General features: G+C 26.3%; 1 protein-coding gene across 3 annotated transcripts in view; it reads left to right on the top strand.

Annotated features, from left to right (window-relative positions):
* LOC114126242 (serine-rich adhesin for platelets) overlaps window positions 1–20,780 on the top strand; it is a 238,023-nt gene that overhangs the window by 15,202 nt on the left and 202,041 nt on the right. For all 3 annotated transcript variants that reach the window (XM_050198246.1, XM_050198249.1, XM_050198248.1), the window contains exon 2: window positions 14,564–14,632. In XM_050198246.1, coding sequence (XP_050054203.1) covers window positions 14,615–14,632 — 18 coding nt within the window. In that variant the 5' untranslated portion in view covers window positions 14,564–14,614. The remainder of the gene's footprint in view (window positions 1–14,563; window positions 14,633–20,780) is intronic.

Consider the following 20,780-nt stretch of genomic DNA (forward strand, 5'->3'; position numbering starts at 1 on the left):
AAACATCGGAAGTTACATTGAAAAAATATGTATACATTAAAATATCATGTACATAAAAAGGATCAAAATATTATTTAACATATTTCTTTCAAAAAAGATGAACGTTATCTGAAATTAAACGATTTAAAAATAATTATTTAACTATTAATAAAAATTTTACTTACAATATGTGCTTTTTAAAACTTAATTAATATTTCAATACGCTTAAAAACAATTGTTGGTGTTCACAATATAAATATAATAAAAAATAAACAAATGCAAATGTTAAAACACACATTTATTTATTTAAAATCATAAAAAACTGGGGTATATATGTATATAATGCAAATATAAAATAACATACCAATTAAAGTATCAAGCAATAACATACAAACTAAAATGGTGAATAGTTAAAACATTTATTTTAGAATTTATTATAATATAAAAACTTATTGAAAATTGGAATCGATATTTACAAGAAAATGAGGCGAGTTATAATAGGTGCATCTAATTTATTGCAAAATTGATAATTTTGTTTGTCGGGATAAGAATTCTAAATTTGATCTGTACCAATAACTCAAAACAAACAATATTCTGTGTGAAAGAATTCTGAAAAAAATGATAGGTTTGCTAAGATAAGTTGAATACATTTTTAGTATAAATGACATAGCAGTACAATGTGGAGATCATAATATGAATTTTACAAAATATAATAGGACCTGCGGTTAATTCTTTCAAGCACTAAGAAGACAGTTATCTTAGAAAAGTCACAAATTGTAGATCTATAATTAAAAATTTCAACGGTCAAACGAAAAAATTGGGTTATTAATGGATAATGAAGTTTTAAATCGATCTTTTTTTTTAAACATTCGTTCATCTAAGGCTATTAGTATTTTTCATTTTACATGCACAACGTTTTTACACACAACGAATAGTAGTAATCTATTCAAAGAACTTACTCGACCTTTTTAGCAGTCGGTGTATTGTCTATAACGGTACTTAGTTTTATAAATGTATACCTTAAAAATATCTCAGTGTTGTGAATATCTTTCTTATCTATGCATATAGGCCAATAACTATGGCCAACAATCATTTAACAATCATTTGTTAAACAGATATTTGGGTTAATCAGCACATTAACCAATGGTCGAATTCATTAAAGTCCTAAGCTTTATCATTACAATGTATACATTACAATTATAAATAATCAGTTTGGCATGTCATTATTATTACGTATGTTAAATAGTACAATAATAAATGTGTCATAGTGTTCGAAACTATAAAATTATAACAATACAGGTGTATTTTATCTACTTAAATAATCTTTCCTAAATATTAGAATTGGATACAATATACTTATATAATTTGTAGTCACATAGAAATGTGTTTGTTGCTTAAAATAAACAGTACCTACCTATAATTGTACTACATTATGCAGATCCATGATAATTTTGTTTACGTGTGTTACCCATTTAATATTTCTCATTGTATTCAGAAACGTTATAAATAAGTACTAAATATATTATATATACATAGAATACTTGATAATGATAAAGTAGAATGTCAAAAACATTAAAGATGTGATCAAAGTATTAATTTGATGTAAAGTTCTTCAATTCAAATACAAGCAAGATAGAATATATTTTATTCGATAACAATTTTGTAAAACTATATCAATGAAATTTAATTTTTATGAAATTAAACGTTAAATGTAAATACAATATTTCTCAATCAAAACGATTTGTAAACTATTTATATTTATACAACATTTAGATTATTATATAGATATTAAATTGGTATTGTTTGTCGTACTAAGTCAGCAGAACTATTAATTTTTAAAGTAAAATCTCCAGATTTATTGATTTAGTTACTTCAATATTTCATTTAAAACAGTTTTTTAGAACCAAAATTATTTTCCTTAAAGACATCAAATATTTTATTTATTACCCATAAATAGTTTTTACTTAACACATATTTAAAAAATAAATCATATTCGATTAAATACATTTTATTATATAGGTATCATAATAGATTAATATATTTTTAAATCAATCATTTCATAATGGATTTTATTATATTGATTTTTAATCGCTTCAGCATATAATCAATTAAATAACTAGCAGAATATAATACGTAAAGTCTCAATAGAATTTGATTCGTTTAAAAAATGTATATTGCCTATCTAGAAAGGTCGATGGACGGCTGAGCGGTGTAATGAAAAAAACACATAAAAATGTTCCGTATATACTTCTTGTTTTATAGGTTTTCTCGAGTTCATTTGAAATAATAATAATAATGATGATAATAATAATAATAAAAACACTGTTTTAGCTAGGTCTACTACGGGTAAATAGAGATTTGTGAGCGAGTGTTTGTGCACGGCGTGGTCGATGGGTAGGTGGAGAGTTTCCAACGGCGGGACCGATGCCAGAAATAGATTACAGTTTATATGCGCAGGTGGCCCCTGCACGATAATGAACACCGCACTTTATTCTTCTGCGCGATTTTGTGACTATGAAGAAATATATAAAATAGTGAAAATAACCCTTTATTCCTTACTTATAGGGTAATGAAAGCACATGAAAATATATGAATTAATACTCTAAAGCGTGAAAAATAATTTAAGGAAGTAACGTATTTGACAGAAGTAATCATAGCCATTATAATACAGTTATCAGAGCAAGCGTAATATAATACACTATACATAAAAAAAAAAACTATTTACATTGGAATAAGGTCAGCAATATTCCCGGAAAAGATTTATTTGGTTGTATTGATCAAACTACATTATATATTTATTTAAAAAAAAACCACGCACACACATACATACAATGTACCAGCACTATATTTTTAGATTGTGGTTAAATTATGTCTATGCGTAATAACGATTGTCCTGTAGGTTGATTGATGTAAGTGTATACTACGAAAAAAGTTATCAATAACTGTGTCTAAAATTAATAGAAAAAAATGGTATGGAATTTGATAGTTAATTATTATATTCTTTGTTTTTAACTGCGTAAAGTTGTAACTATTTATATGATATTAATATTTTATGACGTTTAATAACTATAGTAAAATATACATGTTTTTCAAAAAAGGAATTTTTTAATTTATACAACACATAATTAATTGTGAAATAAAATAATATTTACTATTTTTGCTATAAATACTTACTGTATAATTTTTAATGTTGACTAAAATAAATTAGAAACCTGTACGACGTTTCAATTAGATATCAATTATTGTGATTTCACTTTTCTGATAAGTTAAAAAAGTTCTTTTTAAAAAACAACAATTTTAAAGTTTATATTGAATTGATTTGTCAGAAAGGTTGATAAAAAATAAAAATACTTTTATCAGAATTTTTATATTGGTGTTATGATGATTATTATGGGTGTAAATTTAATTCATTAATAATTTGTAACAGAATTTTACTTCTTAAAAAGTGACATACATGACGTGTAAACTGTCTCTTTTTAATTTTTGTTTAATCGAATGAGAAAGATAATTATTATTTTTTGTCCCTAAAACATTAAGGTAAAAGCTAATAATGCTAATAATTTTATTAAAATACCATAGGTTTCATTGGAAAAGTGATTATTTTATATTATATTATTTGACGTTATTTTGCTAAGATTATCATCCTCTTATTATTTAGGATACTTTTTAGAATAGAATTAAATTTAATAATACGATACAATGTCATGAATTACTACCAATAATAAAATATTTTTTTTATTTTTTAACTAATTTTATTGATTTTCAACATTCATTAGTTATTTTCATATTAAAAATTTGCTAAACATGTCATTAAAATAAACTAAAATGACATAATTGAATAATGTCAAATATTTTTTCACTTACTTAATTAATTTATATACGATTTAATAAACGGTTGTTAATAATTTTATTGTTTAACATTACACAATAATAATAAATAAATACTTATATATTTATATATTTACTAAAATAATTTAAAACTATAATAGCTTTTACAATGATTGCAGAAGTTATTAATAACTACAAGAAAGCTAGTTTTAAAAACAAGTTTATTTAACTTATAAAGTGAACTATTTTTGAATAATTATTTATTATTTTAATTTTAATAATTCAATTATAATATATTTTAGAATACATTTTTTCCTTGCAACTCAAGTAATCAAAGTTTAAATAAAAAGGTTTAAACTGAAAATATAAAAATAATGTAAACAATTTAAAGTCAATTCAATTATATATATATATAAAAAAAAAAACCTAATTTTATAATATTATAATTTATATGCTAATTGTTATATCGTTTGTGGACTTTTTTTCGTATCATATATTATAATATATATAAATATATATTTTTACCTTATTACATAATCTATTAGGTAGTTAACTTCTGTTTAAATAATATTATCTATATTAATAATAATCAGTGAACTTCTATTGTTTTTTTAAATAACATTTATTTTTATATTATAAAAACCTTAGCATTATATTTTAATGTAGGATGATAGAATCTACACTGAAAAACAATTATTATAATAATTCGTTTGATTGAAATAATGTACACATTTCGTTTTTATATCACAATATTTTTCCAAGTCCATGTGTATGTGCATAACAATGTTTGGTATAAGTTATAAAAATAGTTTTTTTTTTTTTTTCCAGTGGTTTTATTTGTCGAATTCTGATAATTTGGGATAAGGGGTACTATATCTTCTCAAAGTAATTGTCTGGTTCACTGGAACTCGCATGCAATATTATGGTCATGGCGTTAATACTTCTAGCAGAGTTGGTCTAAGTACTTAAGCGCCGCTGAACACACACACACACACACAAGCGTTTGCGCGCACTTTCAAATATATTTAGATAATAATATATATATATATGTACATATTATACATACATATACAGAGTGCAAAACAACAAATACAACATTCTTTCATTAATCACAAGGCGGTTTTGTTTGAATTCGCCTGTGCACGATCACCGGGGTCGATCATTAAAATTCGATGCGCAATGTCGACTCTCCACTCTGCCGCTATTTTCCCAATCCCTTACCCCTTCTCGACGGCTGCCTGAAATTTATGGTAATCGGCTTACGGACATGGCCACCGCTGCTCCCAGGCTCCCTATAACCCGATGCACCGGATCCTCGTCCTCTTTTTCCCTTCCCGCTCACTACGCCACACATCCACCCACCCATAGAACGTTCCACTATCCGATTCTCTTGAGCCTATAGCTACTTTGGTTTATAAAACTCGACCGGCGCACTCTGTTATATTTACATACATACTTATACGGGAAAAGAGGTTTACAATGTTCCCAAACGGCCTTAAGGTATACGAGTGGAGCAAGAGCGCCGCCAATAATTTTCTATAATAATTATAATGATAATTTGATAAGAGTTAATTAAATTCCAAGAATAACCAGAGTGCATAATATGAATACGTTTAATACGATTAGGTATATTCTATTATTTAATTTGAACAACGGAAATTTGTTTTGTAAGCAATTTAGTAAATCATAAAATAATTATAATTGCTTATAATTCATATACTTCAGTTATTTTCTCTTTATTCGTACATACTCGGTATTAATTGCAATAATTATATAATATATTATACACTGGCTTATTGTAAAATAGCTACCTATTTTTAGATATTGTTGGGAAATATATTATGTTAACAATTTATTACAAATGATGAAAACTCACCACAAAAATTTACTACTCAAGAATTGACATTTTTTACGTTTTAAAAAAAGATAATTATTGTCAAGTAAACTGTATAATTTAAATTATTTTGAATTCAATACATTTAACCATGTTTTATTGTTATGAATACTATACTCACTTTTAATTTTATTTATTGGTTTGAGTATTAATTTGTCTTCAATATTGAATATCAACAATATTATAATTACATTTCATCGTACATTCTAGCTATGGTTACAATGATTCCCTTGACCGAAGATATAACCAGAAAATGTAATACGTTGATAAATTTTGATTTGTTTAATATGAGAAATTAATATAGGTAATGTAGGAACATAAAATCTTTGTTTTACTAACAATTAATTATATTATATATCTAACAATTTGATTGTTAAGTATTTTTTTTATTTTATATTTGTTTAATATTCTTAAAGTTAATTTATCAATTACGATTTGTATTATTTTAATAATGTGAATAGTTTTGTATTAATGTTGAGATAAGATTGTATTACCATACTATACTTAGTAAACACAAGCCCCATGAGCTTAAATGCAATAAATAAATAAATTATAATGAACATTTAAAGTCTAGTTGATTTAAATAATTATAATTTGAGCATATATTTTTTTTTATATTATAAATATTTATAGTTGTATTGGTTTAATTGATTTTATTTTTTCCTAGATTATCTTTAACAGTAAGTTACCAGGCTAAATAATAAGTATCTTGCCAAAACTGTCAGATTAGTTCAACAAATCATTAAATAAGCTTTTAGTCAAATTTTTTTTAGAAAATCAGGCTTCTTTGTGATAATCTACAGTAGTTTAAATAGTTATCTTAACTACAAAAAAGGAAGAAATATTGATTTTATAAACAAAATAGACCAAAAAAAATAATTAAAATTCTATGGTATAAGGTAACTAAAACTGTATTATTATAATTGTATTCATATATTAAAAATAATAAACAAAAACTATATTAAAGTATATTTAAAGTTAGGTACCTATTTCATAATAGTCAATTTTCTACCCATAAAAATGACATTCTTTTCGAGCAATTGTTTTTGTAAAAATTTTTATCGTTATTTTCCTTTAAAATGCTGACGAAAATGTGTATGTACCTATTGTTAAGCTATGACAGTTATTGACGTGTGATCGTTAAACAATACAAACATAATTTCAAGTAAACTATTAAATGCTTACGATAAAAATAATTGATTCTTTTTCGAGCGTTCTATATGTATCAGTTACAAAATATCTGTTTTGTCTGATAGTTACCTAAGTTTATACATGAGCTTAGAAATTCTTTTTTGATATATTGTATTTTTTGTTTTAAATGTTTTAAATAAAGATATTGATTATTATTTATGACTAAAAAACTCTCAATTTTATAATACATAAATATTGTTTCATTTAAGTTAAAATAAATTTGATGTTTGTTTTTTTATATAATATACTAGTATGTTCTGTTAAAACTTAATACAATTATTTTTTCTAAATACTTAAATAATAATTGTTTTTTATAATATTAGGTATGTATAAAGATAAATAACTTGTTAAGGTATCAAATTCATAAACATGACTATTCGTCATAGTTTGAAATATACAATTTACTTTTTTGTTTTTTAAGTATAGTGTATTTTTATATTATTCTACACAAATGATTGGAATCGCTAAAACAAAGTAAGCCTTATGTTTTTAAAATAGTGTTACTCTGTCATGCTTCCTTAAACTCAAATATTACTGCATGAATGAATATTTACACTAACAAAGGTTCCGAAATGGGTGCCTGTTAAGTAAAAAAAAGATGACATAAAAGGGTTTTAATGCGTTTTAACAATTGCAATGGAATATTACTGCTGTGACTACTAGTAATAAGAAATAGTACGTTGGTAGCACAAGAGAGTTGGTAAAGAGTTCATGCAAGTGGAAAAATAAAGAGATGGCTCGCCCACCCCTCCTATTGATCTTGGGAAACATTGCGGCAAGAAACATCATTAGAGTAACGGTTAAAAGATCTTAGTGAAAATATCATAAGGAAAAAATGTATAGAGGGTTGAAAAAAAATGTCGGTATCTCATCTGTCTTGGATTTCCGTTTGTGAATAGACATTCGTAGTTTTTATATACATATACAATTTAGAAGTCATATTAACTCATTGAAGATTTTGAGTTTCTGGTGTGTACTAGGAAATTTTAATTGTTTCCACATACGTATTGAATCTCAAATTATACTTCTTTTACAAATGAGATTGAAAAAAATAAGTTCTTATACCTATAATATACAATTACGTATATTGCTTCGTATAGAAAACTCTCTTAGTTTCTAATGACTTGTGTTTCCTTTTTATTATGATCTTATAGTCATAGATATGTCTAAGACTTAATAAAATGTTACTGTTTAATAACTTGTATTTGTTATACTAATAAAAGCAATGTAGCTAAAGAATAAGACAAAAGCAATTTTAATGTTACCTACAAGACCTTTTTTTATATAATATTTAACTACGTAGCTGCTAAAAGTAGAAAGAAGACATTGCCTTTAATTTATTTTTGTGAGTTCAATTGTAAGAGCCTTGTAAAAGTGGCGGTTTTTTGAAGAGTGGTAAATGTTGATAATGATTTAAATAATTTAAAAATCATGAATATAAATTTTATTTTATTTTTTTGTCGACTGAGTGAGTCTTTACCATAATCACGAATAGTAAAGTCAAAATTGTATGATTGTTACAATTTAACTACTCGTGTCATTTTTGAAAACACTCACATACATATGTGACCCTTTTATCCATCTCTTACCCGCGTGCAACGAATTTAATGACTTGTCTTATCTCATTATTACTACCAGAGCGTACTCACCCCATTTCCACTCTTCCACACGACACTTTAATCTTGTTACTTTCACGAAATTTGAGACTCTCGAGCGTTTTAAATTAACACAATTGTTTGTATATCACGTCCACGATACGAACGTGACGCATTGTGTCGACGGGAAATAGTGGCCTTGCCGCCGGAACAAAAAAATGAAAAATTGCCGTAGACGCGTCAGCTTTTTATACTCTCAAGCTAAAATTAATCGTCATTTTGTCTGTCAATTAGAACAAACCATCATTCTAGTGATTATTGATCAAGGAAAGTGCGATTATGAAGTTTTCTTGATTACCATAGTTTATGTGTAAATTTACCCGAAACTCTACAATAGGACGAGTAAAATAAACTTAAAACGATGTCGATTGATGATTGAAAACTGGTGGTAATTACATTTATATTATATGTATTATGTATTATTTATATTATATTATAAGTATATCGTTGTTAAATCAAAATATTTTAAGTTAATTTCAATATTTCTATTATATTTATTAATAATAAATAGCTATAAATTTATCTTTTATGGAAAGACACCTTATATGTGTTTTGTCATTGATTTATTAAAAAAAATATGTTATATTATTAGAAGTGAGCACCAAAAACAATTTAGAAAAACTTAAATGAGTGTAAATAATTATTTAGATTCAATTAAATTTTTTTTTTTTTTTTTAAATGCATATATCTCTACAACAGTTTTTGACAAAAGATTGTTTGCACCTCCTACGAATTTCATAACAAACAAACAAACATTCGATATTTTTGTCCTTCACACCAGGACACTATTACACTAGGTAAAAGAAAATATTTTGGACGTAAGCCGACTTCATTCTAAAAACAAATCTACTATTGCTACTTTTTTCATATTTTATTTTTTCTTCAAACTGAAGTCTAGTCATTCAGGATATACGGTTTCGATGGAATCCGAGTCCCTGTTAGAAATTCTCTGTTTGTCGACACCTATGTGACAGTTTACGAACTACACACCGAAATATAATCGACCTTGATAAAAACAACGTAGAGTTACAGGAAGTCATTTTAAAAATCAAGATTTTTTTTTTATTAACTTATTCAACATGTTAATTGTTGACACGGCGTGATGTATTTGTATAATGTACATACGTATGATTAAGTTGATTAAAAAAAAAAAAAAGTAGATGAGAGCATATTTATTGTTCATTATGTATTAATTTATCATAACATTATACTTACTACAGTTAGCACTATTTTTTTAAAAATAAAATACACTTATTTGTATTATATTTAGTGAATAATAATGAATCAGGGTAAAAAATATTACAATATAAATTTTAAAAAATATTTATTTATACATAGACTGTTATATTCCAAATTATTATTACTAAAATGAAATTCACTAGCTGTAGATATATTAAAAACATATTCGATTATGAAAAAATAACAAGATATACATTTACTATTATTTATATTTGATAGTAATATTATGATTACATTATAAACCTATAGTGGACACTGTACACACAATACTAAAGACTCAATATTAAAGACTACGATTCCTATAAACTTTAATAAAGATATAACCTTTTTGAAGAACCAATTTATAAATTTTAGTAGTATTAATGGTGCTGTAAATACTATTTTATATATTGTACCTATAGGCAAATACAATTAAGATAAACTAATAAACTTTTCAACTGTCTATTTTTCTTTGTACGTGAGTATAATATTACTAAACACATAAATAAAAAAACAAGCGTAGTATATTTAAAAAGTTTCTAATTGTTAATTCAAAGTTTTTGGTCTCTTTCAAATATATTTCTAAACTTACCTACTTATTTTTTGTTTAACCTAAAGGTACTTTGTTTGGTTTAAGATATTGACTTCATCCGTTTGTTTTTGGCCATTAATTGATGGCTAACTAGAAATCATGCTGAAAATATAACACATAAATTTAATTTCACGGGAAAATTAATTTAGTGGTATATAAAAATACTTTTTACATTTTATAGCTGATCGTTTAATCGTATTTAATATTTAAATTATAACAAAACAATCGGGAATGTTTAATTATTTTTTAATTTATATAGAATTTATAATATATCGCATGTAAGTTAAGTTGAGTAATAAAATACATAATATTGAAATCAGACCCAATTCGTTATTTATTTATTTTTTCTATCACTCAAACATGACAAGGGATTTTAATTAATTAGCACTTCAGTTCTACAGGACTGACTAGTAAATACATTTCATCCAGATGACTTATATTATATACGGTTCCCAAACCTATCTTAAAATAATTACCTGATAAGTAAACTGTTTTTGAGTTAAACTCGATCAAGTGCTACATGTAAATATATTTTATTATATCATACCGTTTTTTAGGAGTGAGGTATTGTCAAGAGTTTAAAGAGACATTGAAAAAAGTTTGCTCATAAAAAAATGTGAAATTTTGGTGTATATGAAATAATTTTAAATCAAATAAAAATCAAAGACAAATTTATTATCATGTTTGTTTATCCGACATAATATCTAACGTTGAAAAATTTTTTATCTTTCCATAAAATTTCTGTGTGGAGTTACACCGTTAATATAAGTGAAAACCATTAGTACCTATGGCTTTTTCATTAACATTTTTTTTCTTCACCGGTTATTATCCATAATAGTCCAATATATTTATTTATTAAAGGAAAAAAACCATACATCAAATTTAACTGAATTATAAACAACTTATAATAACTATGTATATTAAATTAGGTATTTGATCAGTTAAAAAAACGTATTATTTATGTATATTTGCATAGTAAACTATTTTAGACAAAATATATTATTATGGTTGAGTAATCCTTCATGGTTAATAATATTTAATTGGAATAGTTAATCAATAATCATATAATGGGTTTGACGAGATTTTTTAGACATTTTGAGAAGTAACACTTAATTTGACAATTACAATTATATGAATACCGCTACAAATACAATTAATTAATATACGTATACTTAGTATACTTGGTTATCCTTTTATCATAAAATATTCATTATTTCAAAAACGTGTCAACGTTTTTGTAAATATTTTTCTTATATGATTTTCAGTTGAAATAAAACAATATATTTTTTAAATGGTTTACTTTTTGAACAACAACAAATATTTTTAAACTCATATTCTGAAGCAGAATTATTTTCGGAGTATTTGGATATAAACAAATCGAAATTTGAACGAGTTATTTTTATGTTATAACTTTTAAGTATTTAAAGTTTGGTAAGCGGGATAGTAGAGTAATATTTCATGGGAATCTCTATACTCCTCCAATCCGTTAACCAATACTTTAAACACTTATAACTCATAAACTAATTGTCTAAACTTCAATGTTTATGTACAAAAATATTCCAAAAAATATTCCATTTAAGAATTAAATCAAAAAAAAAATATTTTTATTTAAAAAATTTTGTTTTATTTCAACTGGGTATTATGCAAGAAAAATATTTACAATATATTATATAATATTATATTATTTATAACATGTATACAGTTTTTCGGTTTTTTATATCTGAAACTACATGGTTCATTGAAAATATTTAACAATAATTTTATTATTAAAATATTGGCAAATTTTATTTTTAGGTAGTACATTAAAACTAAATAACTAGGTAAATTAAATATATCGAAGAAAAAAATTATATTCACAATATTTTCATATATGAGATAAACTACCTGAGGATTTAATACAAATACAAACCAGTGTGATAATTTTACGTATAATATAAACTCCAATAAAAATATACCTATATAAGTATACTCGTAATTACATAACACAATAAATTTAAACTTTTTCAAAGATTTTCTTGTCATAATGAACATATTTTCATTATTTTATAAATAATATATATATTATACTATTTTAACTATAATATAAACTATATTGTTTTACATTCCATTTAAGAATTATATTTTACCCGTCGCCGCCATCACGAGAGGGTACTTAGTAGTCGTTAAGTGTACACCACCGTCGTCGCACGCGCGTTAAGTGTTATTGGCGACAGGGCGAATTATCATTACCTTCACCCACCGTAGGGTAGTTTGATAGGATGGACGAGGAATGGAAATGGAGGCGATTTGTAGTGAGGTTGTTTACCATCAGCAAATAAGAACAAAGAAGCCTCGGGAAAAATGCACTTAGGCACGTTCACACCTGTTCACACCAACGAAGAGCGCACGCAATACCTGTTGGACTTACGTTGGTCTATTTCATAATATGGTCTCGAGTGGTGGTGAGTAGGGACGAATATGACGATAATGGAAGTGAGGGTGGAGATAATGTAAAGAAACAACGTGAAAGAGCGAGAACAGGAGAAGGAGAAAAAATGTATTAAAGCAAAAAGTACTAATTGAGGTCGTCGTGCAAGTCGAGTGTACTCGTACACAACTATAGAGTGTATCTTTTGTTAGCGATCATCGGGATGGGATGGAAATGGGTGTCGGAAATCGGAACACTCGATAAAATAAGTATAAAAAGACTACGAGCCACCAGCAACAACTCTTTCCAGCACCTTGTCGCGTGCGCCTAATAATATAATTACTCCATTAGACTGTTTGTATTTCAATGCACGTATAGTATAAAATGTACATACAAACAAAATGTTCATACCTTAAAAGTTTTCAGCCCCGGGATGTGAAAGATTTAAGCTATACGTAGTAAATTGTTTCGAAAGACCAAAGAACATTTTATCTATTATTCATAATCCCATTTATACAAAACATTTAGTTAACCCTCTCTGTTTGTACAACTTTCTTACAGTTTACTGGTAATTACATTACGTATAAAACGTTAGACATAAATTACCTAGAATATTGGTGTAAGCGTGTGTAGATATTTTAGGTATAAGTTAATAAGAATAGCTTATAGAACGCATCCCTATATCCAGCTGCGGTATACTTAAGGTTGGTCGCTCATACTGGTGGTGGTTTTCGAGACAAAGGCACCCGAAATTTTATAGATGGATACTGGATAATCGTTTAAATAAATTATTAACACTATAGTAAATACGTATTTATACGTTGTTAGGCAATAATATTAAGTCACATACATAGTTTAATGATATTGTATTCAAATTTAATGTCACAATACATTATTATTTGCATTTGTCACAATTCTATTTAGTTCACATAATACAATATTATATACGATTATATTAAATTATAGTGAAAGATATTGCATTTATTTTATTATCATCAAAAAGATAATAATTTCCACCACGATGTTTACATACTAAATGCATGCAGTTAAATTCGGCTTGGGAATTGGGATTAATTATTTTTCATTTGCATAATTTAGTTAATATAATATTGAATTTACATTAAAATAACCAGCAGGTATGTTAAAAAAAATTATTTTTCATAGCAGACATAATAAGATAAATATTGCATTTTAAATGCCTGAGAAACTTATAATAAATTGGTCAACATTATATTTAATTATATAATAGTTAAAAGTAAAAGCAATTGTAAATTTCTAAATGTTGCATATAAAAACTTAGATTTACGAAAAAAAAAAAATCTGAATATGATTGATATTACAATATTTTGTGAGTCAATAACTTGAATTGGTTTGGCAGAAATTATTACCTTTCAATGTTGGCATCCATTGACTGCATATATGAAAGTTTAAAGAATATAAATTACTTCCAAGTTGCTATCATGTAACCCTTACTCATGTAATTGACTTGTGAAAATATGGTATTTTTTTATTACATACCTGTGACAAGTTATTTTAGGCTTTATTTGCAATAACTCATGAATTATGAAATATTTTGGGTTATATTATAGGCATAATAAAGCTAAAATATTATTTTATATATTCTTTTTCAAAGATAGTTTGAAAAAAGTAAAGTTCTATTTTTTTTTTTGTTTTTAACAAAATGTTAGAATGTATTTTAATCCCATTATTATTTGTACTTTTTCTTTAACATCTACTACTGGCATTTTTATTTTATGAGTTTTGATCATTTATTAAAATGTATTTATAAAATATTTCAGATTGAAGACGATTTAGCAACATATGTTGGCGCCGGTTCCAAGGTGAAAGACATGACAGCAGTAAATACTGTAAGTATTGTATAATTATTTTATATTATATATATTATTTATGTTAACATTTTTTTTTTGGTTTGCTCTTAATTGATATTTCAAACATTTTTAAGTATATGGCTTAGACAAAAAAAATCATTCAAACATTGATCCCCGTAAACAAATATTATTTAACGAAATATGCATTTATGTTAAAATTCTGCAAGGTAGTATTTTATAGTATTTTATAGTATATAATGTAAGGCATGTAAAAATTTAATTTATAATATCGATGATTTTTCATATATCTTCATTTCTGAATTTTTATCGATCATTATGGAATTCGAAATCAGAAATTCATCTTCACCATATCAAATTAACACATTAATTTAATAAAATTAGCATTGTTAGTTCTACAGCATAAGATTGGAGAAACTAACAGCATTGAGTCAGTGTGCATTTAAGGTACCTCAGGAATGTAATTGGATATAAACTTTCCGGGAACTACAGTGACGTTATAAATATTAATATTGTGCATTCAAGTCATACCATAAAATAAGAATGTACATTCTACGAGGATTGTTAAAAAAAAGGTTGCCGAGGTGCTTTTTATGTGAAAGAAAATATAGTGAAATCAGAAAATGGCTGAATTTGATCCCGGACCGGGTACTTTTTCATTCTACTAAAGAGCTTAATAAAAATAAATAAATACATAAGAAAGGCAAACCGTTATATGTAAGTATGCTATTAGTCCAAGAATTTTTTTAAAAAAGTTTTTTTTTTTTTTAAATCGGTCAATTGAGTTAATGCGTGGTTTGCATATTATACATATTTTATGTATAGAGATGTAGGAGGTATTGATTTTATAATTAGTTATATTTTTTAATAATAATTTGAAACACAGTTTCGGATCCAAATAACTGATCTAAAAGTTACATATTATACCAAAGTTTATAAGTAGTACGTTTCACTGATAATTTTCAAATAATTATGAATGGGTTTTCCAAAATCTATTTGAGTTCTAAATTCAAACCAGAATGTTAAGTTGATAGTACATGACATTTTGAAGGCAATTTTTATTTATTCGTTAAATAAATAATAATATATTATTATTAAATATGTAATCACACTAAAAATCACTACAAAAAGAGTTAAATTTTTAAATTAATTTAATAGTGATATACTCTGGTACTCTTCAGTCTGTTGTACTATAAATTATGTCAAAATAGATTACTCGGAAAATTAAACTTGTCCAATTCGCCTATGCTCCAAGCCATTGGATTAGGTGATTTAGCCAATCGTTGTAAAAACGCTATACTTTAAAATATTCACCGTTTGCTAGATTTTTTTATTTAATTTTTAATACATTTTTAATAATTAATAACCATTTGTCTATAAAACTAAATAAAAATTATAGTATTATTTTCTTTTAAATTTTATATATTAAAAATCAATCAGAAATAGATAAAACTAATATTACAAATATATTAAGCATTTTAATGATGTTTAATATCAAATAACTTACGGAACTCTTTGAGAACGTTGTAGTAGCATAGCTATATAAATTCTATTTTTACATGTTTACTCGTATATTGTGTTATATATATTATTTTTACTTAAAATTTACTACCATGAAAAAATATTTTAAGAAATTAAAAATTAAAATTGAAGATCAGTAAAAAAAATTCAATTTTATTATGAAAAAAAGTATTCTAAAATAATATGTAACTTTTTGAGCACTTTTATTTCGTAAAAAATGATTTAACTCGATAATTAAACGTATGATATCATATTGATAAAACGTATTATTTAAAAATTTAAGTAACAATTATGTTTAATATTTTTTCATTACGAAATTTGAAATAGTAATTTTCTTGTACATTTGAAGTTGAATTGTATTAATTGATTAACATAATATTATGTTGATCGCTTATATTTGCACCTAATTTTTAATAGTAAAATTTTAATTTTTTTTTTTTATCGGTGGAAACCCAATGAACCATTTGTATAAGTAGAAACTGAATTTAAAATATATTCAATTAAGTTAAAATAATTTAATTATTATTTTTCATTGATAGTATTAATCGATACTATAAAATAAAATATATTATATATTTTAATTTTAAAATTATGTAAAAAATTTAAATTTCAAAACTTAAATGTCTATTATTGATAACTATTTATTTCATAACAAATGAATTATCAAATAAAAATTATGTAGGGAAATAAATATTTTAAAATAAACCTGTTAATTTTATATTTTATCATTCTTGTGTCAATAAAATAAATTATATTACATTTCAATCTGTTGAATACATTTTATATTCATTTTTTTTTTAAATATTGTTGTTATTATTATTCCATTGAATTTAGCGAACCATTTTTTCTTAAGTATTTCATTACTATACATTTTCATTTTTTCTACTTATATTTTGATTAAACAAAAAATATTGAAATTTTAATATTATGAATTCTTATTACAATAATTTATAAACGTGAAAAAGTTTTAATATTTTTACGGTTTATTAGAAAAGGTATTTAAAATGTACAATGAAATAGTCGTAAATACTAAGGTACTATTATAGGCACATAAACTATGATAATTTAAAATATTATTCATATTTATAATCACTGCTACCTTATTTTTCCAGTGTATTTAAAAAATCTTATTTGTAATTTCTTAGGTTAAAAAATTACAAAAATATTTCAATAAATCAAAACCTACACAGAATCAATGATTTAATTATTTTATTTTATAAGTTACGAATTTGATATGAAAACCTTGTGTTCATTCTGCCAACCATTCGATATCGTGGACTATACGATGTATACTACAAAGAATGCCGCTTTTTCATTATTCAAACACCTTCGGGAGTTCATTTTTTAATATTATGCTAACACGAATAATGGCGCATGCATTTACCGAAAATTAGCAGCTCGTCAAATTCCTCGAGCCGCGAGAAGGGAGTGATGTCGTCGTTATAATAGAAAATGCTCGACATACTTTCATCATTATTAAATATCTCGAAATCACCTCGAGCGAGGTGGAAGCAACAGCAGACTTTTCTTTATTAATTTTTATACAACGCGTCACTTACTATTATTATTTTTTCTCTGCTCGTACCTACCTTTATGTTTCAAAATAAAAAAAAACTAATAATAATAATAATAATAATAATAATAAGTAAAGAAACACTACGCCTCTGAAATTTTTAAACTCTACGCTGTGTACATATTACATTTAATATTAAGATATAGGTACATTATATTATATAGGAAATATGTACTACACTATACACTCTACGCTATGCTCTCGACGTTTTTTACACACCGGTGCAGTATATATTATATTATGTATAGTATGCACATAATAACAACATCTCCGGTGGTAGTTGACACTTAATTTACGAAGGATAATTTCCTTTTCTTTTTCGCTCCGCTCTTCTTATTACCATAATAATAATATCATCATCGCGCGGACGCCGGACGGTGCACGGCGGTGCGTGTTCTCTCCATTATTGTCGGGGGTGAACAATATATATATATATATATATGTGTGTGTGTGTGTGTGTGTGTGTGTGTGCTTAAAATGTGTATACATAAATAAATATATATATATATATATAAAGAGAGAGAGACATAGAGAAGAGTCGAAAATAACACAATTACCTAACGTAAAACAATGGCTCACCGCCCGGCGGCAGTGGTGGCGTTTTGGGGAGGGGGTGAGTGGTAACGGTGGTGATGGTATGGGGTGTTGTGGGTGGAAGGGTTTGCCTCGTTGGGGCCAGTGGTGGGACAAAGCTCTAGATTGCTTTTTTATCACTCTATATACACGCACAATATACAGCGCACCCTGTGGAGGATGATCCCTGCCACCACCACTACCACTACCACTATCCCCACCACCAACACATCCCACCGTGGTATATTATGTTTTGCAAGTGTATGGGTTTGTGTGTGTGCGAACTCGCGCGCTTTTGTGCGTTAACGGTGAGAGGGTTGGTGGCAATGGACCGATTTATAGGGAAAACGGTGAAAATCAATCGTCGGATTTTTGTATTATACCCGCCGCAATTGTCGAAATGCGCGTTTTGGCGGTGTATATGTGTGTTTGGTGAAAGAGAGGGATGCAGTGAAACGAAAAATGAAAAAAAAAAACAGCAACCAACAATAATGAATAAAATAATTCCACAGTCTATATACGCCCGTCATTTTTAAACTAGGAAATCGCATCCGCTACTCCGTCTTGTTTTCACGTTCCATTTTGAATCGCTTTTTATTGAAAAATATGTTCACCGTTCGTCTCTGTACACTACGTACACTGCAGTAGTGTTAAAATGAATGTTGGTTCTACAACTTTTTTTTTAAAGTTATATCAGGATTGATAAAAAAAAAATCTATGGATTTTCGTCATCAATACCCACTAAAATTTTGAAAGATCTTTGAAAAAAAAATCCCAATTGAATGTATTTACATTTTTGAAAATAGAGTAACTTTACATAATATATTTAAAATTTTAATGTAGAATTTTAGTGATTTAACATTTAAACTGGAACAAAGTACATAATATTCATAATTTAGTAACTTTGACTTTTCGTTAATGAGTTAATTATATTTATTATAGGCGTTGTGTCTATATAACACATTTTCAATGTACCAACGCCTATCAAAACCTAACAATTGATCGAAATATAAATGTAATACGGGGCACAGCAGAGGAAAATTCAAAGTATATCTATATACACTCTATTGTACTCTAACCATTCAATAACTCTACATACAAGTGCGTTTTATACTCAAGTGTCTTTTTTTTTTTTTAATTATGCAAAACAAATAATTGTGTTTGTCGTTAACTATAAAAATGAACACAGCAAAATAACTAACTATTTATTAATAATATTATTGTTGTATTAACAACGGGGACATTATTTTCACGTAATTGAATAATTTCACGCCCATTATAATATTTAACATTTAAACTCTCACACACACATTTATAAATTGTGTATTTACTTTAAAACACGAACCACATATACACACACATACACATATAAGTGAGATGTTCAAACAATAATATTTAATATGCCACCCGCTGGAAAAATAGTATCGTGAACAGTGAAATATTTAAACAAATTGTAAAAGTAGTTTAGTGCTATAACGTATTATACACGAATATTTTAATTATTATATCTTAATATATTATAATAATACTTATGCATTTTTAATTATTATCATATTCATACACTACTCGTTATTGCACTTCTAAAATTCGTATATTGTATGTATTTCGTTGTTAGTGATTGTATTTTGCCCGCAGGTGGCATATTAAGTATTATTGTTTAAACGTCTCACGTATATGGTCCGTGTCTTAAAATAAACTCACAATACGTAAATATACGTGTTAAAATAATCGCGTGTTCTAGTATGTAAGGTTTACTATAATAATTATGAATCATAGATTGTAGAACACATTCTAGTTGCAATTGTGGATACACTTCTCCGGACCACTAGGCCGCTATCAGCGGGTGTCCTATTTTTACCCTTGCCACCCACGCGTTTTTCACCACCTCAGAAACAACTATAACCATAATAATTTTGACTTTCAGTCGGCCCCCAGGCGCTTACGATCTCAGTTATAACGCCACAGTCCAGGTGCACCCCCGGGTGTCGGAACGAGGGATGAAGAGCGACACTGCGACAAACATGATTATAATATTATTATACCGATATTTTATGTGTATATTATACGTAATAATAATGATAATTGTTGAAATTGAAGCTTGAGTAGACTTAAGTTGTTTAATGTAGATAAATGTATACCACGGTTTCACGGCAATATTAATACCGTAATTTAACTATATAATAATATGCTTAACTACATCAGGAACTGTATAATATTATACATGGTTAAATGTTTAGTGAGCGATTGTCCTTACCGTACATCAAGAAGCCCCGTTTACATGCTTTAATTTACGTCTAATACGCATCTTAACCCATATTATAAGTATTACAATCGAAAGCCACGTTTAAAGACATGATGTACCTACTAATAATAATATTAATTGTGCATTCAATATTATTAAGTCACGGTCACCGAACGATCTCTGGGCTCTTGTATATCGATGTCGGTGTTAATATTATTGTTAAATATTCTAATACACGCGTTGAAAAAAAATAATAACCC

Source organism: Aphis gossypii, chromosome 1 (assembly GCF_020184175.1).
Source record: "Aphis gossypii isolate Hap1 chromosome 1, ASM2018417v2, whole genome shotgun sequence".
NCBI lineage: Eukaryota > Metazoa > Arthropoda > Insecta > Hemiptera > Aphididae > Aphis > Aphis gossypii.